The 25,762-nt window shown below is 35.5% G+C and overlaps 1 protein-coding gene across 24 annotated transcripts in view; it reads right to left on the reverse strand.

Annotated features, from left to right (window-relative positions):
- The window catches only part of C3G (C3G guanyl-nucleotide exchange factor), a 44,005-nt gene that overhangs the window by 3,102 nt on the left and 15,141 nt on the right, over nucleotides 1–25,762 (reverse strand). For 6 of the 24 annotated variants that reach the window (XM_073080085.1, XM_073080065.1, XM_073080063.1 and 3 more), the window contains 26 exons: nucleotides 23,132–23,297; nucleotides 20,143–20,251; nucleotides 19,859–19,967; nucleotides 19,229–19,543; nucleotides 16,991–17,132; nucleotides 15,737–15,817; nucleotides 14,803–14,936; nucleotides 13,668–13,776; nucleotides 13,151–13,258; nucleotides 12,648–12,758; nucleotides 11,904–12,014; nucleotides 11,044–11,147; nucleotides 9,556–9,579; nucleotides 8,487–8,592; nucleotides 8,050–8,157; nucleotides 7,852–7,951; nucleotides 7,410–7,505; nucleotides 6,881–6,991; nucleotides 6,332–6,524; nucleotides 5,087–5,098; nucleotides 3,895–4,054; nucleotides 3,468–3,606; nucleotides 3,050–3,301; nucleotides 2,451–2,704; nucleotides 1,709–1,840; nucleotides 1,172–1,378 (listed from right to left, as the gene is read on the reverse strand). In XM_073080085.1, coding sequence (XP_072936186.1) covers nucleotides 1,195–1,378; nucleotides 1,709–1,840; nucleotides 2,451–2,704; nucleotides 3,050–3,301; nucleotides 3,468–3,606; nucleotides 3,895–4,054; nucleotides 5,087–5,098; nucleotides 6,332–6,524; nucleotides 6,881–6,991; nucleotides 7,410–7,505; nucleotides 7,852–7,951; nucleotides 8,050–8,157; nucleotides 8,487–8,592; nucleotides 9,556–9,579; nucleotides 11,044–11,147; nucleotides 11,904–12,014; nucleotides 12,648–12,758; nucleotides 13,151–13,258; nucleotides 13,668–13,776; nucleotides 14,803–14,936; nucleotides 15,737–15,817; nucleotides 16,991–17,132; nucleotides 19,229–19,543; nucleotides 19,859–19,967; nucleotides 20,143–20,251; nucleotides 23,132–23,297 — 3,470 coding nt within the window. In that variant the 3' untranslated portion in view covers nucleotides 1,172–1,194. Of the gene's footprint in view, nucleotides 1–1,171; nucleotides 1,379–1,708; nucleotides 1,841–2,450; nucleotides 2,705–3,049; nucleotides 3,302–3,467; nucleotides 3,607–3,894; nucleotides 4,055–5,086; nucleotides 5,099–6,331; nucleotides 6,525–6,880; nucleotides 6,992–7,409; nucleotides 7,506–7,851; nucleotides 7,952–8,049; nucleotides 8,158–8,486; nucleotides 8,593–9,555; nucleotides 9,580–11,043; nucleotides 11,148–11,903; nucleotides 12,015–12,647; nucleotides 12,759–13,150; nucleotides 13,259–13,667; nucleotides 13,777–14,802; nucleotides 14,937–15,736; nucleotides 15,818–16,990; nucleotides 17,133–19,228; nucleotides 19,544–19,858; nucleotides 19,968–20,142; nucleotides 20,252–21,081; nucleotides 21,231–23,131; nucleotides 23,298–25,762 lie in introns of those variants that run through there. The other 18 variants (XM_073080076.1, XM_073080078.1, XM_073080074.1 and 15 more) reach the window with 18 other exon arrangements.

Consider the following 25,762-nt stretch of genomic DNA (forward strand, 5'->3'; position numbering starts at 1 on the left):
TCGACAAAAATATACATCATGAATTTGGCTAGGAAATACTGTAAGTTTTTATGTATATGAAACGATATGTTAAAGTACACTATGTTTCGTGTTCACAATGTGGAGCGGGGTTTAGTGTTTATTATAAACATCGAAAAAATAACTTGTTGTATAACGTGCGCACACACACAACCGACCGCAGTTTTACCTCGACTGCGGGGGGGGGGGGGGCGGTAAACTCTTTCGAGCACATGTGTGTATGTCTCATTCTTTGGCGTGCGCTCCAGCTCAAACGACTGACTGATTTTTAAATACGACATGTCGTTGGATTCTTCTAAATAGCGGGAGCAACCATACGCTATAAATTTAATCAGTCGGTTGTTTGTTTTCATCATAATAGCTAGTTTAAACCAGTTATCAAGCTCCACAAGCCCTAAAGCGTATCAACGGTGTATATACACAAATTTCGTTTTAAACCAATTATAATTTACAAGCCGTAAAGCGTATCAACGATACATCAATAATTTAAAGGTGGTAGAACCCTTTGTGGTTCGATTCCGGCGGCACCACCTCCACACCTATTTGTGCCTAATAACAGCAGTGTTAGGCGCTGCTGTGTTCCATTTTGAAGGGTGTGGTAAGGGAGACGTACTTTTCCGAGGCGTTCCAGCTTAGTCCTCAGGGGTAGCGGCGCATCTGTGGCCGACCTCGGGTAGGAATATATAATCCTATCTGGGGTTGAATACAGATGTCCATGGGCGGCAGTAGCCACTTACCATCAGGTGGACTGCATGCTCGTCTGCTACTCCTATATTATATAAAAAAAAACATATCTTTATATATATATTTCTTATGTGCGTGTGTATGTCACTGTACTCCTCCTAAACGACTGAACTGATTTTGATGAAATTTGTTGTGTGTGTTCAAGAGGACTTAAGAATGGTTTAAATTCACAATTTAGTCCGTGGGAAAAGCTATTTTTAATTAATTTTTAATTCGTAAGTAGTTGTTGATATTGGAATGTTTCACATTGGATTTGACAGACAACGCTACCATCGCAGTTTCAAATATTCTATCTATTTTTCAAACCCGTAGGTGATAAGGGTTGTTCACCCTTAACATTTTTTTTATTTATATGGCAACACAACGTTTGCCGGGTCAGCTAGTATATAATATATACAATTATACATACGTGCAGCAACCTGCGTGTTGTCCCTACGCGGCGGTCTGCGCGGCGGGCGGCGCGGCGGGCGGCGACGGCGCGGACGCGTTGCGCGAGCGCCCGCCGCGCGGCTTGATGCTCTCCGACACCTGCCACATCGCCTCCTCGCTCAGCACGTCGTCGAACTCGTTGAACATCGCCTGGATGCGCTCGTTCTTCTTGAACTTGTACTGTCTGCTGCCGACACATGTACCGAATTAATTTTTGTACGTTTAAAACAAAAATCGTTATTCCTAAATATAAAAATAACACTTTCTGATATGCATTAGTCAAATAAAAAATATATAAAACTACATCTATAAATATTAGTGGTTCCATTATGTATCGTGATTTTAGAAACTAATCAACGATTCAGTTAAACATCTTGTCAAAGTTATACGTACGGCAATCACCTGCCTAAATTGACAATTTGCAAACTTCACTGTTTCATCACTTGATTTCTGACTTAAATATGTAAATTAAACACTAAAAAAATTTATGATAACATTATAAATTAATTATACGCACTCTTTGTGGAATCTTTTCATATTTTCCATGATGTGATATTGCTGCCACCTTTTAGTGAAGTTAATGCTTCCGTCAGGTAAGTGATCAGGATTACCCACGTGCACGAAGGTCAGATCTTGTAAAAATAAACCACTGGAAAAGAAAATAACCGTCAACATCCTATATTTCTTGAAATAAAATAAGTAAGTAACTGGTCCATTGCGGCTTTTTGTAGTGATTCAGGAGCTTGTTTCAGTAGCGGACATCTGCATCGATATTCAAAAACGAATGTTTTGAGCATGATCGGGTAACACTGTGGTGACGCAACAAACAGACGATATTTTTGCAATTGAATCGCTACAAAAGTTGCTTTGGACAACTTCTTTCATTGCCATAAAATATGCTATAAATGAGTATAAAGCGAGTAACAGACAGGCAATTTCTTCTACGAAGGATGACAAATCGACCCCTCCTACGTATAATATTGTAACTGCAAAATGACAACTTTACAGGAGATCGTTTCAAAGTTTCGAATATGCTAAAATGCGAATAAAATCAGCATTTCTTCAGATACCTCTATGAAATTTGGTATATATATTTTATTTTATACGCTTTATAACGTTACTTATGTCGATAAAACACATTAATATAAGGCAATTTATGCAACGAAAACGAAATGGTACTTTTGTGGGTTACGATATTATACGTAGGAGGGGTCGAAATGTCTATGATTTTATTGGGTTTGTAAAAAAGTTACACGTACATGTAGGGGATGCAGGGCGGCTGCGTGTCCGCGAGCGCCTGCCGGTACGCTCGGAACGACATCGACGAGTCGATGAGCGCGGTGTGGTCGTGCAGCGCGTCGAGCGTGGCGCGCGGCCAGCCCAGCCGCTGCACCGGCGGGCAGTCCAGCGCCGACACCAGCGCGAGGTACGAGTTGAAGTTGTTCATCTTGCGCAGCGCCTTCATCACCTTCAGGAGCTTCGTCGCGTACTTCTCCCGCTCGCGCGCCTCCTCCTGATCACACACCGCAAATGTTCAATTCAACAACAACTTCGTTATAAATAATCTTTTGTAAGGAACTAGGGACATAACATCAACTATAATTTGACAGTCAAGCTCGGAAAAAAGGCAAGAATTGGACACAAATTTTATTTTATGTTCTTATAAATAACTCATAGAAATATAGTAAAACATCTAACTTTTACTGTTAGCTATAACTTTTTACAACATAAATATATAGATGCTGCATCACACAGTCATAATATGCAGTCCTGTATATCCCATCTATACATGTAATAGTGTAGTTCAGCAAAGGTATATTACAGATATTCAGATTGAGATATTGAAATGATTGCTTACCTGTTCTAATATCCTAGATCGTGCCCAATAGCTCATCTTATTGAAGTGTTCAGTGAATCTAGTTAAATTGGGGGAGCTCTCTTCTGATTGATCTCGTGGCCAAGACAGTACTTCAGCTGTGGTGATACGAATGAAGAGTGCAGCGTCTAACAACGTCATCTGTTCCGCCAGCTCGGTCGCCTTGAAGTCTAGGAGCGTATCACGTCGCAACGATACGGGATAACACGAAAGATCATGTTCGGATCTATTTGTCTGAAAGCAATTTTTTCTCATTAACATACAATTCTCTTAAGTCGTTATTGTTTATGAAGACGCCTCAGAAAATTATACTTATTACAAGATTACATTATTACAATATTTAATTTAACAAGATAATACTCTAAATCACAATACTAAAAATTAAATTCAATGAACTTACTTGTTGGAAATGCAATTGTTTCTGTTTTTCGACTAGGATTTGTCTTAAAGCTTTTGCTATTGGCAGTTCCTCGGCTTCAACTAACCAATAAATAAATTTCATAATGTCTTGCATAAGGGAGCGATCTAAGTCAGCCATCCTGAAAAAAATATTTTTTTTATTTTTGTGTTTCATTACAATTTCGTTAAAAAATTACTATTTTGTTTTCGCCTTCAAAGTTGTAATTATTGATAATAGGTTGCAGTTATATTCAAAATTTATTGTATATGATACACACAGAATGAGTAAATTTGCAATGATTAAAAATAAATGATTACCACAAATATTCCATCAATTTCATTGACACATAAATTCTAAATACACAATTCTACTTAAACTAACTTCATATTATTTACATTTCATATTAGGTGGCATATGAATCACTCACGTAAGATCAGCAACGACTCTAGTGAGCAAGCTGAGAGTGGAGCGCAGTTCGTGCGGCCGCGGACGGAAGTGGTTCGCGCGTCGCACGAGCCGCTTGACGAGCTCGCTGGGCGCCACCCACGTCCTGTACGTCGCGAGGAACGCCTCCTGGTACGCGAAATCTGCGCACACAACGCTATGATCACGCTACCGTAAAGGGTACACCGGTGAACGATTATAGGCCGATCCGTACACATCGATCACGTCATCGGCCCGCCATTCAGTCAAAAAATATAGATTCATATAAATGAATCGACCACGATATTAACCGTGACCTGATGAGTGTATTGTTTTATTGGTGTCGTAGGAGTTAATTTAGAATAAAAACAGTGTGTGCTATTCATCTATTGCGGCGTCAGCTGACCTCTACAAAACCTCTTTTTCTAGTTTTCAGATGAATAGTTGAAACTACATTTATAAGGCTACATCGACTGTAGTATCACGACGTCGATTTATATGAAAATATATTTTTTGACTGGTAGACAAGAAATGTGTTTGAATCGACCCTAAGGTGAACATTATTTTTATGAATTGATCAAACTGAATTGAAGTGAATTGAAATGAAGATGTCATTGAAAAAATGGTCACCTTAAGACTTAAGCTTGCTTGCTGAAGTGTAAAATAAAATATTCTATAAACTTTTATTCCGAGACACGAACAGAGATTTTAGAATTATTTTACACTGCAAAATAGCTTAAAACATCGTTCACCTAAAGAGTAAGCTAGCAACACTATTTGTTTGTAGCAGTTCCACTTTTATATTGCGTCTCTAATTAACAAACAAAATGTGTTACTTGACTGAGAAGCCAAATAAGCTCAAAATTATTATATGTGCAAAAACACTATTTTTATTATTTTCAATATGTAAAAAGTATTAAGTGTGCCTTATTTTTGTGTAAATTAAAAAGGTGAGTAGTGTGTTAACAAAGAGAAAGTAAATAAAGGTTTAATTGAAGGCAAGAATAGTAGCATTATATGCAAAGTTGATTTTAGACATTAGTAAAGTTACATTGAACTAAGATTATTCATACGTAAACTTTAGCAAAAGTGCCCGTAAACACAAAACAAGCAACATTGGCGAAGCGTGAATAATATTAGTACAAAACCAGCCAGTTTGTGTCAGCCCCCAGTCATACAATGATTCAACCACTTACACTCGTCCGTTTCTGTAAAGTGAAAGCATGAAAGTTAAGAAGTTAGAAGCAATGGAGAATTCAAGAGAAAAGTATTTTAGAATCATGAAATCTTCCAATGTTTTGAGTCGTTAATTAAACGATCAGGGATCTTATGGAGCTAATAACAAATCGAGTATACCTTTAAAATAGCATTTTATATATTAAAATACAATTTAAGAACAACAAAGCGACAAATCAATAACTAGCTAACGGGAAATTATTTTATATCTAGCTTCTTAACATCCCTGATTATAATATACCAATCCAATGAACTTGGGACATTTGGACAACATAAAATTAGATAGAATTTGGACACATTTTTACTCCCAAAAATGTAGACATTATGTGGATGAGGTAAAACAGTATAAGGTACAGGTACAGGAATTTCCACATTTCGAATTAGATTCACTACAATAAAATATAACTGATATATTTTACTTGAATGTATTAAATAAATCATACATTCCTTAATAGCACAATGTAAAGTCCATCTAAATTTTAGTAATATCTGGGAAGATAAACATGCTAAAGTTATTTTTTCTTTAAGTGTCTAAGTGATATTAACAATATTTTTAAGATTATGAATTTTGAAAATTAATTAGAAAATCAATAAAACTGATTAGATATTAGTATTAGACCAATATACCTACTTACCTATTGAGACACGTAAACAAAAACTAACTTTAATGTAGGCTCAGTAAAGATTTTGATAAAATAAATTCATTTTCATGCTAATTCCATGTTAAATATTTGATGATTTTAACAAAAAATAAATTAAAACTTCAAATAATTACATTTTTATTTTCTTCATGGTTAATAATTATACAATTTTCGATTACTTGGAATATATTTTTTAATCCACTTTCTTATATCTTTATATTGGGAAATCACGGTGCGTTTTTCTTCCGCCTTCGCACGCGGATGCCGAATATTTGCCTTTTGTTGTGAAGATAAAAACTATCTTTTATCTACTTTTTTACTACATGACGACATTTTGGGCATGCGAGTTTTATTCATCAAAACAGCTATCCTGTTCCGCGTGGAAGGGGAAGAAAAACGTTTCGTGAGTTCCTCAGCCACCTTAGTATTTCTGACATACATATTCTTAAGATTATCCCAATGACTTTTGAGTCTCCTTTTTCAACCATTTTCATTGTTATTTTAATACATATTACATTCGACCCACTCCACATAGACACACAAATAAAGAGAAACTGATCATACCTTTGGTAGCTTTAGTGGCGAGGACTATGAGCGCGTCCGGGTGTCCGCCGCGCACCTCGGGCCCGTCCTTGTTGGCGCCCTTCAGCTGCAGCCAGCCGCTGATGTCCGTCTGCAGGATGATGTCGTCCTCGTCCGCCGCGCTGTTGCTCTCCACCGTTATCGACACCGGCGGCTCGGGGTTGCCTTCGCTTCTCTGATGTATAAAATAAAAGTATGTAAAGTATTATTATGTATTTTTTTTATAATTACTTGTAACGTTTTAGGCTCACATAATGCTTGTAAAAATAGTAGGGCACTATTTTATATTATACCTCTTAGGTAGTTCTCGCTAATGTAGACTTAAAGTATAACATTAATGCGGATTTATGTATACAGAAACAAAATTGATACTTTTATAATTGCATTTAATATGGCAATAGTCATAATGAAAACGTAACTGTCCCTTCCTATTACGTAACTACCATAAAGTTACGGAGTCTTATCTCCTAGTATTGCTAGTAAAATTTTGCTTTTAATAATTTCGTAAATTAATGAAAAACAAAAGGTCACCTGCGACGGCACCGGGGACGGAGCTGGCTGCTGCACCATCATTTCCAAGTCGTCGTCGTCGAGAGGGAACTTGCCCGGCGACGAGACGGTCACGTACATGTCGTCCGAACTCTAAAAACGAACACCATCAAATTAGTTATAACAAAAAAGAGTCTAAAAAACCATAAAGCACTTTACTTATAATTTTATAAATAAAGATTCTCGTACGTTTATGACATTTGCATGAGACAAAGTCATATGGAAATTGGAGTTTACATAAATTACGTATTAATTTCGAAACTCTCTATTTTCGCATACTCATTTATAAATCTCACTAATATAATGAACCAAATAATGTCACATCATTTTACTCTAAACTCATTAGTTGCGATTAAAATTTTAAACTATTTAAAACTTGCAACAAATAGTAAACGTATCGCAGATTATCACGCGAACAAACGAATGATTACTATGTATGTTCAATCGTGCAATCTTTTGTCTGTTTGACCTCGAAACATAGTTTGGATATTGTATATTGTTTTTAACTAACCACATTATTCATAATAGATTCATCAGCTGAGCTGTTGTGCGAAGACGGCCGCGGCGATGGCGGGGGCAATAATTCGTTGCTAGAGTTAATCGAAACCTGAAAATAAATTAGGCAATTTGACACAATCAATTTAACGTATAAACTTTATTATATTATGAAAAATATAAACTTTTTGAAAATTTATACAGTAAATGTCAATGTAGTCACAATAAATATAGAAGTAATTGTAAGGTAGTAGTGGTATTGTTAGTAATCTAATAGTAGAATACCGATAATGGAATGTTATTAACACATCCACTAGATGGATGGGTTAATAACATTCCATTATCATGTAAGCCGAAATCGTCCAGTTTTAACTACGTGCGAATAACATATCAGATAAAACTTATCTTTTCATTTCAATGCAGTTTTAAAGTTTTGAACACATATGTTGCTTTCTAACCTGTTTGTTTTTGTTCATCTTTGGTGGTAGGGCTGGCGGTTCCGGGGGCACTGGGCTCGATCTACTGGACGTTTGCATACTAACACTGTCTTCGGAACCACTGCAAGCGATAAAACACATCAAAACTCTTATTTTCACTGAGGTCGATAATAAACTGATTATTTTATCGTTATATACGTCAAATGGATAGTATCGTACCTGAGAGGTGGGGTACCGAAATGTTGAAGTGTAAACGATTGAGCAATAGATCGCTGTACTTGTTGATGTCGTTGTACACTTATAGCGCCGGTACTCGAGTGCTGCGCGCTACAACAGATACAGAATATAAATCAAGTGTATTGACACTATAATATAATTATCGGTACATATCTATGAGTATCTATTTAGTCTTAACAAGTGGTTCACTATGAGCGCATGTTAAAAGTGTTAGAACACACGCTCTGGTTGCTTTTGCAAAAAAACAACTGGAGTTAATCCACTTCAAGTATGCAGTTTACATAATGATTTAAATCAACACTTAAAACTTGTTTTTCGTTCAAGTGCGCATAACATTATAACGTGATGTCGTAAGGTTAAGCATACGAAGAAATAGTTTTCAAATTGGTTTAATTGCAATAATATTAAATATAATTTACCTTGCTAGATTATAAGTGTGTATGGAGTGCCTGAACATGTCTGGTGGAGCGGCCGCGCTGTTCGGTGGGTGGCTGCAGTTCCCAAACATCTCCATGTAAGCCATTACTGCACAAATATACAAAAATATTGTATTACTCACACAACGGGGAGTAAATATTTTATTAAAAATATTAGTCAAAATGGCGTACACTAAGAACAAAGGCGCAACTTGTACTTCTAGTAAAACTATGGCCGCCAAATTAACACGAAACAGAACTGGGCGCTACGTGTTCTGTAATGAAGCGCTAAGTACATTCATCATCTCAGGTGATAATTAACTAGAGCGAACGAAATTCCGTTCCTGTTATCGACACAAAATTAAGCGGCGTAAGCCAATTAACGATGTTTCTGAGCGTGAACTGATAAGCAAGCTGAACATAGTTCGTGGCGCCCGCGGAATGAGACGTGATGTAAGCTGATCGCTACAAGCATGTCGGATGACTCTCCAGCACGTCTGCCCTGTGGAGTGGACCTGCGGTGTCTAAACCCGAACGGTGGTGCGATGCCAGAGCTCTCTGTAGATACATACACTAACACGGACAAATGAGAAATTAACAATTTAAGCGATAACATTTGCAAAACATGACGAGATTAGCTAACCATCGCGTGATATTATTTAAGATAGGGAAGCGATAATCATGGTTGTGAAACGTGAATATACAGTGGAGCAAGATTCTTTCTGCAACAATAGTGCAACAATGATTGCCAAATTCTATTTTGTCATTCTATAATTAGTTTAATGTTTTGTTAATTGATATATTGCCGCGATTTGGATTGTATTGCATACCAAAAACATAAGTTTATAAAAAAAATCTTATTAATAAACAATGTTGTATAAAAAAGGCGCAGAAATGTAAAAAAAAGTAGATTAAAACAATTTCTAAAAAGGCAAAGACGAAGCATTTTGCGAAGAAAAAAGTGCTATTAAATGTATACTAATAGTAAAAAACGTAGTCTACAAAGAGCTCGGATGTTTAAGGCCGGTGAATCGGGAGCTAGCTAACGCTTTGCATGCATAGATCCACTCACCGCTGTACGCGACGCTTTGGAACACTGCCGCGCCGCACCGGCACAACAGACAAACATGCCGTTATAACCCCCATTATTATATTAATACCATAACACCATGGGCGTAGCTGATTACCAAGATTAATCTATTATCGACTCAATTTTATTATACAATTACTCAATAGACCCATTACTAGTAAGACTGAATGAACTTCGATTAAGCCTTTACTTGCATCTGTTAAAAATTTCGATGTATCAAAATAACTATGTAATATCTTAAAATTGTATTGCTGTCGCATAATATATAAAACAAATCAACTTTATATAGTTTTAGGCTTACAAATATAATTAAATATTTAATAACTGTTAACCTATTTCTATAATTATAAACAAAATTGACGTTAGTGAAAAATTCTTGTAAGGTCCATATTTTTTTACGTAATATTTACAATTTAAGTAATATCTGAATTCAGAAACTTCGTAAACTGGGAAATAAATCCTTTTACTGCATATTTTATACAGAAAACTACGCCCATGTCACACAATAATACACCATGGTATAAGCCCCCACATAAATGAAATAAATACACAATCCATGTATGGATGCATTAAGTACTCCATCAGCCAGACAACAATATACATACAATTGTGTTGTGATCATGATGATGAATTATGATAACATAGAGATTGTGCAATCGTCGAAAGGGATACGTGATTTATTCAATTTGATGTGGAAGGGGTTCAAGGGGTAATAAATATTATGATGAAATTGTAGTTTTGATTAACCTTACTGAACTTAAGACAACATTAATATAATGAAAATAGCTGACAACCCAGGAGCCTAGAGAATCATGCCTTATTATATTGTGAAAACACAATTTTAGCAAATAAGAACAAACACCTGATTGTCTACTTGCTAAATGATTGTTAATAGCTTAAAACATTCGGTCAAAAATGTATTTGATCTGAAGTTTTCCGCTTGTATTTTGTAACGGCACCTCGCTTATTGTAAATCAACGTAACATATAAAAATGTATTATTTTTTATAAAACGAAATCCATAAGTGCACCGTCTGCAACACTGAAAACCTTATTGTTACGTGTGAAAGCCACTTATTTATAGCTTTATACAGACTGTATATAACCAAGAATATATAAACAATAACTTTATATATTGGTGTAGAATTCAGATATTGTTATATAGGTATGAAAGAACAGGTTATTTATAATGTCTTTTTTATTTTTTTTATTAAATTGACTTGAGTCACTTCGAACAATCTTTCACTTTAGTTATAGTATATTTTTATCTATCAACCTTTAAAGTCCACTGCTGGACATAGGCCTCTCCTAGTCTGTATATTTAATACACTTTAAGAGTTTTGCTTTAACTATGGGTAGGCTATTGCGTCTGGAACCGCGATTTACGGTATCCAGGCGCAAGAGTCATGCTTATTCATAGTTGCAGACTGAGTGTAGACAAGTGCCCCCGCTACAAAACAGCAATACTGACTGTGTTTCTTCTTGAGCGGCAGCGGCGGCGGGCGCGGCGGGTGGTGGTCGGCCAGCGTGTGCGGCCGCGCGTCGCCGTGCAGCGAGCACAGCGCCGGGCTCTGTCTGCGGGGGGAATAAACTATTATTCACTTTTCGACGTCAAAAGGTGGATAGTTTATGTTGTAATCGACATTAATCGGTTACGCCAAATAACTATATTAACATAAATGTGAGTTTAAAAACACTATAGTGATAAAAAAATTGGTTAAGTGGTAAAAATATGGAATTTTACTAAGACGAAATAAACATGTTCAGTATCAATAGGGTCGTCATATTATAAAAAATTGTTAAACGAAATTATAGTTGATAATTGAAATTTGTTAATTTTAGAAATAAATAATATAAGTGAGTAATGAAAATGAAATGTTTAGGAAAAAAGCATTAAGGACTCACTACGGTAGTTACTTATCGACTACCATATTTCGTATGGCATGAGTGGAACATCGAATTAATTACTTATACTTCGTTTTCACAAAGCAAAGCTTTAGCCGGAGAGGATTATGCGCGGTAGCAGTTTTGTTATATGATTTCGTATTAGTATTAGTATTTATTATCAGTACATTATTAAATACAACTAAAAAAAATTTTAAACACCTGAACGACATACCAGATTGTAATACCCTCTATCTGTATTATAAACGTAACACCTAAATAGATTCCTAGTTTAAAATTTTCACACACAAAAATTTCTATTAAAGAAAGAAGAATATTCGTAATCAGACTATGAATCAAGTTAATTAAGGTAATTTTAATAATGTATCATTAAAGAAAAAGCATTAACTTGGAGTCTATTTAATCATAGGTCTACGTGCGTTGTACCTGATCTCGACGTTGGGGAAGTGATGCTGTACGTCTGCGCGGAGCGCGCGGCGCGTCTTGGCGGGCAGCTCGGGCGGCGTCTCGCTCTCGTCCGACGTTATGCTCGCTAGTCTAGCGGCGCGACGGATAAACGGACAACTTTAACTTATATACACATATAAACATAAATATACATATAATATGTGCATATTATACATATACATTGCATAAAGTATCGTGCGATGTGTATTTGATTGGATTCAAAACGTTTTACTAATAATATCGACTTCTACGCCGTAGTTAAATGATTGGGGTTCAATTGGTAAATTGTAAGTAATGGTTCACATTACTACATAATTAAAAAAGATAAGATGTCTTTAGCTATGAGTTCATGACGAATTAACATTACTCCAAACATTAATCCAAAAATTACACATGTATCGTTCAACTCTTCAGTAACAGCTGAACATTCTGTAAATGTAATAAATCACATTTACATCAGTGACAAATTACAGATATATTTTACAGAATCAGATTACATGTAACTTGAAATTTTCATTATCAAACACGTTTTATATATTACACAAGGAAAATAGAAAAACAAAGTTACAACAAATAGAAACATAAAAATCATGAAAAACAAACCACCTTAACATGCTATAACATTAGTAACGTGTACATTGTCATGTTGACCAAATGTGTGTTTATAGATATTTATGTGTTCATAGACATGTGTACCAAATGAGCACATTTGTGGACACTCACTTCGTGGAATGGTGCGTGGTTACACTGTTCACATTGATTACATTCATGCGGCTCTCAAAGCTTTGTCGGGTGCACTTCATTTCGCTCACATAGTCTGTACTGTCAAAAGTACTGCAAAAACAATAACGGGAAGCATGAACGAAACAATAAAACATAGATTTAAATCGTAGATACGAACTGGCTTAGCGATAGCATCGCAACTTTAGCTTTATCATTCAGTGAAATCGCTATATAGCGAATTCATTATCAAAATCGGTACAATTATAGAAATAACAATAGTGTCTTCTTCGATCTTTATTTTGTTTATGGCCAGTTACATACATTTCGTTTAACATTATCTATGATTTAAATCTATGCAAAAAAATACAATTAGAGACAAATTATCGTGATGGAAAGTGAAGGTATTAGACAACAAAAACGTTTAGGAGATTGGAAACAATCAGTGAACATAAAACAAACAAGGAACATGTAACATTTGGTTAGTGGAATATATTGTGGGTTACCTGTCAGTATGGCTGGAGTAGTGATGCGAGGAGAATGTGGAGGTGAAGCTGTGTTCGGCGGATATCTCCGATTGGCCCACCGATACGAAGCCGGACTCGTTGGAGAAACTATAAAACCAACATTACGTATTGCTTATATTTAAAAACAAATATATATAAGTACATAATAATATAAAGTACACTTATTTAAACAAATCTGTATGCTAAAATATTTGTTTTAATTATCTAGTTAAATATTAAAAATATCAGTGTGTGTCTCATGTACACGCTCTCATATTTATTGGCCTCAATATGCATAAAAAAACGATTTAATATAAGTTAAGCATCATAAAAATTCAACGATTTTAACATTTTAAAGTTAACCCATACTAACTATCAATTTGTTAATAGACATTTTCTTATTTGTCATTTATGTCCATAACGCGCGCAATGCTTATAAAACACTTCTACACAGCGGAACTTAGACTTTAATAATAAATATGTAGTAAAACAACGTAAAAAAATCACGAGTACATACTGGCTGACGTACCGATTGTGATTGGAGTGCACGTGCAGGCTGTTCATGTGCGAGTCGTGCGACTCCACCGACGTGCGCAGCTCGCTCACGCTGTTGCAGCTGCATACACCTAGAATCAACGATAAATACTTCATTATTAAAGCTATATTTAATATTTCGCGACTGGCCGACATACAAAAGAAATCAAAATAAATTCCAAATTTAAAATATTTGACGTTTCAGTAGTACTCTCGGAAATGATACAACCAGTCAAACCATTCTGATATTAATGCAGAAGCTATTTCTTTCATATTATTATTTAGTTGCCACACAACCTTAAAGGATACTTATAGGAAAGGTGTATAGGGCATCAGGCTACCCGATTGTAAAGTGATATCACGACAAACCAAAGTTTTATATATATGTTTTTTCGCATGTATGTTTACTACTGTGTACACGATTCTAAATTCTGATCCGATTATGCCAATACCTACAATATTTAGATAGTGGGTCTATATCTACATACTAGTTTACATATTATATAGGTTAATGACACATGTAAAATGTGATTTTTTTCATAGAAAGGTTTATTGTAACATGTGAGTGGATACAACCAGTAAAATGTAAGTAGAAAGTTAATCCAATCCATGATAAAGAAAGTAAAGTTAAAACGCTTGGCTACTCAGATTTTATTGTAAGAATTTGATAACACATCTATTTCTATATTTACTATTGCTGTGTTAGTAAAACATAGTTTTCCTGCTTCACGATTATTACAATATACAATAATATGCAGTGGTATATTAATTTTATTTACATAGTCTGGAATATAATAACGACAATGACAAATTAATATGAATTAGATGCTAAAGTGTGCCCAAGAAACTAGCAGTTATTATTCGTTTTCAATAAAACTGATCATTGTAAAATTTCCGTCAATCACCGCTCCCCAGGAAACTCTGTAATCAATCTAAATAATATTGGCGATCTATCTGCGATAGGTTTCTAACTAAGTTTCTAAATTAAGTTTGAATGTATGCAACATACTCTTCAAACTAACTCAGCCGTGCATAACACCACTGTCAGTTTATAACATTGTATGAACAGAGACTCCTTCACATTTTAACAAGAGTTCTACTACTACCATAATACTCACCGACTAGATCCGAGTTAGGCGGCGTGGTGAACACTTGGTCGTGGTTGATGGAGTCATGCGCGTGCCGCTCTTCATCGTTGGACACGTTCAGCATGGAGTCCAGCGAGCCGCTGCTGTGCGATTGCAAGGATAGTCTGAAATCAATCGTACGCGTAATCAATATATTGCTGGACTCGTGTATAGTGCGTCTGAGACACGTGCTCTAGTAGTGAATAAAATCAATTCATATATAAATGATATCATTTATATTTATATGAAAATGAACGACAATTATTTTGTATGCCAATATTCCGCCCGAGCCTTTTGGCTATAGGTGAATATTCATACAGGGATCCGGAATAACAGGCGATACTTATTTTCATGGTTGTGTGCTATTTGAATACACATTTGGTTTAAACTCAAAACTTATTAATTGACCGAAAACTTAGCAATGTTTATACTTCTATAACGTGGCGTAGAAAACATAATAATATTATGTTCAGAAGCGTAACATCTATTTGTTACCAAAAATGAAAGAAAAACCAAGTCAAATTAAAATAATAGCGAAACGTACAAACGATACTGAGTGAAACTGCACAAGAAAACATGTTTTTTACTTTAATTTGTAATGATAATAGCAAGCTAGACTGAACAAGAAATGTATTTTTTATTATTATTATATCGTCTTTTTTACCTTCATTCTATTTATAAACTCGGCATACAAATAGAATAAAAGCGAAAGCGAAATTCATTTTATAATAAGCTATTACGTGTACGTAAGAAATTCCTAACGAACATATATAAATAATGCCCAAGAACGGGCAAAAGAATCTATACCTAATTAGTTAATTTTATTTATATAATAAAATAACTCAACTGAAAGTGAAATGTGAGTGAAAGTAAACATTTACGGTTCATTCGACACACGCTAAAGGTCAGATCATAATGAACTCACCTATCGATAGACAGAGCTAGGAGGGAGTTGTCGTTGGCCGTCTTGCGCTTGGGCGGCAGCGGCGGGGCCAACTCGATTTTCCTGCAACGCCGGAAACTTTCGCTCATTAATATAAACGGTTACTTACGTATTTAAGATATTAAGAGAAAACTATACAGCGCAGCCATTGCCAAGGTTAAAATTAAATATTTGATTGTCTATGCATACTTTTAACCCCATTATTGTCTATTTCCGCTGCCAATTTCGATTAACAAAACTAATATAAATAAATTAGAAATAAGTATTATTTGAATATTTTCTTATTTGAATATATTTGGCAAATTTAATTATATTAAATCGAAACTGCTATTGAAAATGAAAGTTGCGAATTAAATGTGCGACGAACCGGATATTTTGGACCGTTATAAAACGTGATTAGTTAAATAATTCGGCTTCAAGTCACGGATTATATCGTGGTTACGTTATAATTTATTGTTATAGCTTATATTTATAGTTTTTTTCAAACCTGTTATAAATATTTTCTTATAACAATATCATTATAGGTTTGTAGAATCAACACAAGCGAGATAATACATACGCGAGACTTTACACTTTGCAAATATGTATTGCTTGAAATATTTTCTATGTTTATATAATTATTGAGATTAAAAATATAGTAACAGGTGTTCCGACGGTTTGAAAGGTTAGTGACATCTGGGGTTTGGGGACATGTCTGTGGGCTACTGTATGAGATTAGACGGCCTGAAATTTCTGTTATACCTTCATCACATAAAAGCTAAATCATATTTAGTAATGAAATGAAAATAGTAGACTTTCTACATATACAGTGGATGACCACTGTATATTTAGGAAGGATATACATACTACTAATGTAATACATACTTATAGCGGTATAACATATTTGATAATAGGCAACAGTATTGTAAAAACTACATAGTTACGTTATTAGTATTTTCAATTACGAAAAATATTTAACGACTAGATAGTTAAAGCATAAAGTAGTTATAAACGACTCTTTTTATGACAACTCCACACTAGGTCTTACTATGTCATAGGTTGCTATGTACACTCACAAGGACGAATGCACAAACACCCAAATCCAGAACAGATATCTAAGCACACCATTTAGATCTCTGTCAAACCGGGGCTCGAACCCGGAACCCTCCGAGCATCAGTCCGTTAGTTAGTGTGCCAACTGCCCGGTTATGGATTCCTCTACTGCGTCAATTCGTTAATTACAAGTTGGCGACTGACCGGTTAGGCCTGGCGGGCTTGGGCGGCGGCGAGTCGGGCGCGTCGAGCACGCTCTCGGAGGAGTGCGAGGCGCGCACGCCGCCCGCGTCCGCGCTCGGCTCGCCCGTCAGCAGCGAACGCTCCTTCGGCGTCAACGGGATATCTGCGGGACGAATTTGTAATCATTTAAGTTAATGTTACATGTTAAAATATAGATGCTAGAGTCCACGCCAAACTTCTAGTCCGCTCTGAATATAGAAGTGAGTCGCGTTGCAACAGCAAATTTTAGATATTAGCGGGACGAAGACAGCGCGGAACCCCGCGACTCCCGTTCGCTATCCGCTCACACCCACGAGTACATAGTTGCGTTAGCGTGCCCTTACTGTTGCTACGGAGTATATGTTTGTAGTTGTGTTCGAGCGGACTGGCTCTCTGGCTAAACCTGCGCGTAACAACCACAGAACGGACTAGAAGTTTGGCGCAGACTACTTGATAACGCAACCGGATCAAATTCTTTAAATATTCTATTAAAGGTAGCATAACTCGTCGTGGTTTGATTATTAAGACACCACCACCAACATTAATATGTGTTAAATGTAACAGTAGTGTTAAACGCTGCTGTGCTTTGTTTTGACATACATGTATAGTAAAGGTACACGAGGCATATACGAAGTATTTAAACTTAGTCCTCAGAATTAGTTAATGTCCATGAAACGAGAATAGCCATTTAACATTAAATGGACTGGATTATAAGAAAAAATGTATGAACTGATAAAGTGCATCACAATTATTTTAGTAGATACCGAAATTAACGCGGATATGTTTTTATACAGGGTGAATTTTTAAAACGGGCCTTCAGGGCCAAATCCGAAACTATAAGGATTATCGAAAAATGCTGAAAGGAGTTACGAGGCCGATTTTGATAAAAACTAAAACTGCATCATTAGTTTTTTTAAATATTTTTTTCCTTAGCCGGGAGTCGAACGAGTTCATTTTGAAAAAAAATACAACTCTATATTATTTCACTATCTGATAGTGTCGCTTATACGGATCAAATTCTGGGAAGTAATGTTATGTGACAAATTAAAGGAAAAGGAAAATTTTGAAGAAAATACGTATTTTTCCATACATTGGCATACCATTCCTTAAGGATTATACATAACAAATGATTTATGTATAATTCTTTAGAAACATACATAAGTCATACCATTGCAGAATTTGTTGGCTAAACAACTAATTATTCGATGTTATAACTATGACATATGGCTTAATATGAGAAAGTAATAGTTTGGCAAATAAGTTACCGCCGTTTTTAGGATTTATTTTTTAATGAAAATAGATAACTGTTTAAATAGTACATTCTTATTGTTTGTTGTTTACAACTTCGTTTTAACGTTAAATATGATTTTCTATATTTCTTATTTTAGTAATCACTCGGATTTGACTCTAAAAAGTAATTCTCGCAAATTGTCAACTTTACAACTGTATTAAACGAAACTCCGCCCATAGCTAAGTCGGACATAAAAATATAAATTATTGGGAAACAAAACGTCCATTTCGAATGATTAGAAACATTGAGCCAAAGAAATGTCAATACACGAAATGTTTAAATTGATGAATGGCGGGAACTTAACTGCCAAATTAATATGGAAAAATATGTATTTTCTTAAAATTGAGGCTTTTCCTTTAGTTTGTCATTTATCATTACTTTCCAGATTTTGATCCTTAAAAGCAACACTATCAGATAGTGGAATAATATAGAGGGTGCATTTTTTTCAAAATGAACTCGTTCGATTCCCGGCTAGGTAAAAAGTTATTTAAAAAAAGTAATGATGCAGTTTTAGTTTTTATCAAAATCGGCCTCGTAACTCCTTTCAGCATTTTTCGTTAATCCTTATAGTTTCGGATTTGGCCCTGAAGGCCCGTTTTAAAAATTCACCCTGTATAAAACTAGTTATCATACTTTTTGCAAAAAACTAGCGGCGAACGTTTGACTGTAATTAAGCTTGAAGGTCAGCAATATACGATAACATCTCAAAAACACAATCGTAATAACATATAATTTATGCAAATGTGTAATAGCGTATATTTAATGCAGGTGTAGCACATTTAAAATTTGTAAGTTAGTATGAATGCAGACTCAATGTCCTGCAGTTTTATCTTACACAAAATACGTGAAATACAGCTTCTTTATTAGATCAAATATTATATTTAAGCTTTCAGTATTTATAGGTACGTTTTTATGTTTTTCATAATTACCGGGTAAGGAATTTCTCTGTGTGGACGCCCGCGGGGAGACGAGAGCCGGGCGCGGCGACAGCGCCGGCCGCGTCATGTGTTGCTGCGCGATGCTGGCCACCTCCTCCACGGCCGCCGTGACGCCCTTCACCACCGAGCTCACGTGTTCCGGCGACAGCGCCGCCGCGGACACCTCCAACTCCTCGACGTCGGCCTCCGCGCGCAAGTTCACCACCGTCACTTCGTCGCACAGCTGTATCAGCATCGCCAAGGCTTTGCATAGCCGCTTCACTGCGCTCACCAGCGATGGAGACCGGCCGCAGTAAGGTTTTATTGCTGCAAATAAAAAAAATCTTGACTTATTGCGATATTTACGCTAACCTTCAATTGAGACAACTTGCAAAATTTTAATAAGAGGTTGAGGCCGGTCGTTAACGGTACAAGCCGATAAATAACACGCATGCAACAAACTTTGATCGGAATCGTTATGAACACTCCCAACTAAACATTTACATTGATTATTTCAGCTGCCTCATGTTTACTTAAAAATTCGTACGAGTCCCCGATTTTACATGTCCTATCGCTTGCAAAGCATAAACATTTACATTGCGTAAATAACGTTGTATAGAATTACACACAATGAAAAAATACCTTTATGTATGTTCGCGATAGATTCAAAAACAATAGTGCCGTTGTCGGGCAACATTTCCAATTTTCTTTTTGTGATGACATCGGAAAAATGTTTTAACCCGAATGTGACCTGAAACAATAAATATACCATTATTTTCTTTTCTATCTATCTTAAATACGTATGCAACGTAAATTAATGCAAATATGAGACAAGGTTGTTTCAATGCACCAGTGATATGGGTATCGTGAAAACATCTGATACGAGATAATCATATTTAACGTCAATTTAAAATCATAAAACATACCTCTTTGACTAGCCGTTCCAATTCTTTGGCGGGCGTAACTTCACCCTCGTCAGCGTTGGCCGGTTTTGACCCCATGTTCCGAAGTTTCGGACTAAGCGGGGAATGTGATCTGAAACAATGACATATCTTATTTTTCTTTATTCTGCGAGGCATATTATTCCAGCAATTGTTCCACAATGTAAAAAACAGTAGTCTCGTTTAGATGATTGTGTATAAAATTAATTGTATTGTCAACAAATCCGAGTATTTATCACCACTGACAATACACTTCCACGGCTAATTGTCGGTATAAACTTTCACAATAACTTATACGTGATCGATTGGGCAATCCAATAAAAATAAATTAAGTACCACAATTACATACAAATATCACATAAATGTGCCGCCGATTGGAATGTTTACTGCGGAGTATTGCGAAAGAAGCCACTCTGTATGCGAGTCCATACGGCGAACGAATAACAAAGCTAAGCTATATTTGATATTCAACTACGAGGTCCCGGTTCACCTTACTTTGCGCATGCTCGCACATAGCACTCAAACGATGAACCATTTAACTTATTTACATTGGACATACCTATATCATACGCTACTAAGAATCTATCTATATATAAACTCATGCACGTAAACATTAATCGACGTAAAATATATGTTAGTCATGTTACACAAACTAGTCACCAGTGATAAAAAGACCCCCAGTTTATTCATAAATGAATAATAAAACAAAGCAAGAAACTTTGTAGACTTTAAATGCTGGTAAAATTAAATGGCATAGTTTATCATGTATATGATACACAATGACAATGACATTCTTTGCGACGATTTATCTATGTCAATAGGAATAAACGTATTCAATAAAGTATGCGTGTCACGTCTTCGCTCTATCTAAAGTGTGATACGTACGTATTTGGCAATCTCGTAAGAATGTGCAAAAAATCATACCGTTTTCCATTGTTAACGAGCCGCCGATGAAGTCTGTTCCTACGCTTATTAAACCAATCGCCAACCGGCGATCGCACAGTGTTCGACATTTAGAAACACGTGAACCACTGAGACGCGAAGAAACACTTGATCACACCGGCGCACAACTTTCGGAGTGTTTCACACAGTGAACTACTTTCAAATAACCTCAACTATGAGAAAAACTTGCGACGCCCAATAAATAAAAAAGCGATTCAGTCACGCTGACGGCCCGGTCGTGGACATTAAAATGTAATCACTTAACATTGCACGCACTAAGCTAATGAGATTTCAGCGGACAATATCATTAATGGCTCGCAGCGACAATCGTAGTTCGTGCTTGTGAGTCATAATCACCGCAACATTTAATGCATGTCTGCATTAACATAACACACCGCCGTCCGGTCCTCGTACAATTCGGTACAAAGATTACCGCGATATTAACCCCGGCTTTTTATTACATAACGATCAAAACACAAAACCATTGCTCTCAATCTAGAAGCCTAGATAAAACTGTTATAAAATGAGCGTCACTTTCTTGTTCTGACAGCAAGATAGCAGGCCTGAGTATGAACAACAATATTTATCAATTTAGATAAGGAGTATTATAACTTGTACATTTCAGCGCAATGTAAACAATTTGGAAAAGATAAGAATAGGGAGATTGGTGTGTCTTGAATATTTTTGATAAGTCTAAATATACGCAAATTAAACTAATACAAATCTTGTGTGTTATTAAGGTCTCCTGAAATTCCTGAAAATGTCCCATCAACATCGGTAGTGTCTACTACCTATGGTATAACCGATAACGTGTTACAAAGAAAAGCTAGGTTAGTCATAGATCCTTTTCCATTTATCCAACATCGAAAAATATTAACAAATGTTATTGCAGACCATTACATGTTAATTTGTCATCATAATCCTGTAATAAGATTAATCTTACGTGATGACTCACTCACATAGTGATCTAGATATATGTTACAATTTGGACCATTATGAACATCTCTCCAACTTTATCTCTAGTTTGAATATTGCAAATACTATTTGAATTCCAAAACTGGCTAGTTATCTGACTATTAAAAATTGTTAATTCCAGTTTAATTCAGATATAATAAACTGTCCTTTAAATCATCCATTGTCACTACTTATTGTCCCACCATTATTATGAAGTTACGTATTGTGGATTAGTAATAAGCATTAAAAACATGTTTAATCAACTACCATTGCAAGTCACGTAAGCGTGTTAATTCCAGGTGTATTGCAATCTTGTGAGATAATCTGATCTTTAATCTTTTTAATTAGTACTTACACCGGCCTTGCCCTTCAAACCATTTAATTTATTCAAATTTAAGTGCGAGAAAAGTGGCGTTATCTTACGATGATTAACGACATCTGCATGTAGTGCGGATGGGTAGGTAATGAATATTCTCGAGTACTAGTGATGCGTGAGCGTGCGTGCGTGCATGACAGGCGGAGGAGAGTACGCTATCAGCGGACATGCCTGATAACTAGGGTTGCCAGACACGCTAGTTGTGTAAAAAGAAAACGAAAATACCATCTGCCCTTTCAAAATAACTGCAGAATTCAGAAGTCGGCCTATCTGTCTAACCTTACTGAGTACTAACTACTAAACTGATTTTTACACGATTTAGGGTACAAAATTGGAGTACATCATTTTATGGGAAGGAAGCAGCAAACAAGTAGGCAGTTCATTGGAGGTTAAGTGGTCGCTGTTGCACATGAACCTCCGTAACCAACTTTGTAACAGAATAGAGGTTTTATCTAAAGTCAATCACAAATGCGTTGCCACGGGGTCAATGGATAGATATTAGCCAACGAACCTTCTAAGCAGCCAGTAACACGCCTTCCAAGCAAAATAAATACAGCTTTCTTCCTTTTATGTACCTTTTTATAACGTACTTCTGATTACTTATTAATAGATATTATTCTAAATGTTTGTTAAACATCTTCATTTAACACTATATCAATTTCGATAATAAACGTCAACCCTAACTATAACGCCAGCGCTGACCTGATAGCGGACGAGAGATGTGGCGGATGGTGCGGCTGCGCGGGCGAGCGCATGTTCGAAATGCGCTCCAGCAGGTCGTCTTTAAACGAGCGCGCGCGGCGAGCGAGCTTGTTGGCGCCGCGCAGCGAGCCGCGGTGCCCGGAGCTCCCCTCGCAAACCTCGTTCTCTGTGAACAATAACCAGACCATGCATCTATAATCTAGACAAAATAAATGTAGACTAAACGTAAATAAACGATATATCATGCTATTTAGGGTTATCACACATTCACCGTTTGTCAGTTATAGTTAAATAACAATGGAACCATGTCCGACTGGGTTAAGGTTTAATCTAGACAAAATAAATGTAGACTAAACGTAAATAAACGATATATCATGCTATTTAGGGTTATCACACATTCACCGTTTGTCAGGTATAGTTAAATAACAATGAGTGAGTGACCATGTCCAAATGGATTAAGGTTTTTATGGGCTCAAAAGGAAGTAGATGTGTCCTTGAGTAAAATAAAACTAATATACCCAAATGTGATTATACCGGTTATTGGTTGGAAGGCAATGATTTCTTATCAAACTTTCTACATATACTTTAAGGAGAGTTAAAAAAAACACTTAATAAGATAACGTATTTAAAACTCTTGATTTTAAAACTAATTTTGATGTTGCGTCGTGTTCACCTTTTCAATATTTATCCTACATAATATAATGCATTTTATACTTATACTTTTTACTTAAATGAAATAAAGTATAGTCCGATTCATAATTAGGTGTCCAAAATGTAAACAAAGGTGTTGACCTATCAAGAAAATATGTGTCAAATGGTAGTTTCTTATTTTTGACAATATTAAATTAATACATCGATAATAAAATAATAATCTTAATAAATTAAAATCAATTCACATTTTCCAATATTTATATTAACTCGATTTCATTTCATACAGTAATAATAATAAAAAACAAGATTTATGAGAGAAAATTAAATTGTGATAATGGTCACACAATCGGCATCCAAAACATTTTTTGTGCCGCCATTTTTAAGTTTCGTTGTTGATATTATTCATTTTCGTGATCGTGATCGAAGTCGAATTTTTTCTAGTTTTCATAGTGAGTTTTTTTAAATTGTGTGCAGTTATGTAGTAGTTTTTGTTTTATGTTGAAATTTGTGAAAGTTTTCGTTTCTTGTTAATTTGTTAAGGTTTGCAATACCTGTCATCGAATTTTGACAATGACATTTCTTTGTTTACATTTTGGACACCTAATTATGAATCAGACTATAGGTAATTGTGAGTTTCGATATTACTTCTTGGTATTTTTCCGGTGTCATTTGTGTAAACAAATTATTTATCTTTTACACCAAAAGATAAAACAACGTATTGTCCAAGCTCTATCTCTATGTTCATTAATATGTTGCTGCTTGCTTGTTACGCATAGCTAATGTTATGTAAATAAATTTTAATTAATTTATGATGTTCATATAGGAATTTCAGTATTGTATTAGTGTTTCTCAACCTTGTACCACTACACCGCTGCTACTCTAACTGTAATACGTCAGGCGCCCAAAGTCACTGATCATAGAATAAATAAAGATATGAATTGAATATGGTAAAGAAGCTAATCTAATTACAATAGTATCAGTATAAACAAATTTACATTAAGATAAGGATGTGATATATATAAGTCTTAGTCGGTACACCGTACAACCCTTTGTAGCTCCACTCCGGAGACACTACCGCCACATCTATTTATCCCTAATAATAGTAGTGTTAAGCGCTGCTGAGTTTCGGTTTGAAGGGTCAAAAAAACCTAAATCAAAATGATGATACAACAAGTAAAAATGTATTGGACAAAATTACAATAAAATGTATATGAATGATGAAATATTTTAAATCCCTTATTGAATGATACATATTATTCCACAAATATGTAATCGAGTCTCGTTGTAGCAAACAAAAACAGTTTGACCAAGTAAACATCTATATTTGGAACCGCATCAATGTTAATATCGCAGTTAATTAGTAATCGAAATGTTTGCATAATAAACAAAGGACGAGGACAACTTGACGAGATCAAAACAAGAATGTCTTCGTGTACATATGAGGCGCTGTGTGGGCTAAAAATCAAATCGTACGAAGAATCAGCACAGGCACAAAATAATATTTTTCTATTGTAGCACACGCAAAATATTTATTAATATTATCATGTAAGATAATTATCATACATGATGTGACTTCTACAGGATCACTACGGGATTACTATTAAGTCTTACAAGATTCTTAGAAATAAAATTATTCATTTATTTTCATTAATACGTAACAATTAATCTCTGTAACTGTTGAACTAAATAGATCAAAACTTTTATTAAAGATAGACTTAGTTTATGGGTTGAAAATTGGATATTCGTAACAAGGCCGGATTCCTACTATAGATAAGTATAGATATCTCACCGCCTTGTAATTGAAGGAAGCCATTAAATGGCAGACTGTTTTTCCATTACGTCTCTGACTGTCATGATGTAATTTACGCGGAACAATGCCGACATGTGCAGTTAAATTGTGCAAAAACACGAAATCGAAAAAAATGCGGAGAAATATCGTTTCATTCGTAAATGCTGTAAAAACTATTTTTTTTTTAATAT

This window comes from Epargyreus clarus, unplaced genomic scaffold, assembly GCF_041222505.1.
Source record: "Epargyreus clarus isolate Ecla_fem2 unplaced genomic scaffold, WU_Ecla_fem_2.2 ptg000014l, whole genome shotgun sequence".
NCBI classification, from domain to species: Eukaryota; Metazoa; Arthropoda; class Insecta; order Lepidoptera; family Hesperiidae; genus Epargyreus; species Epargyreus clarus.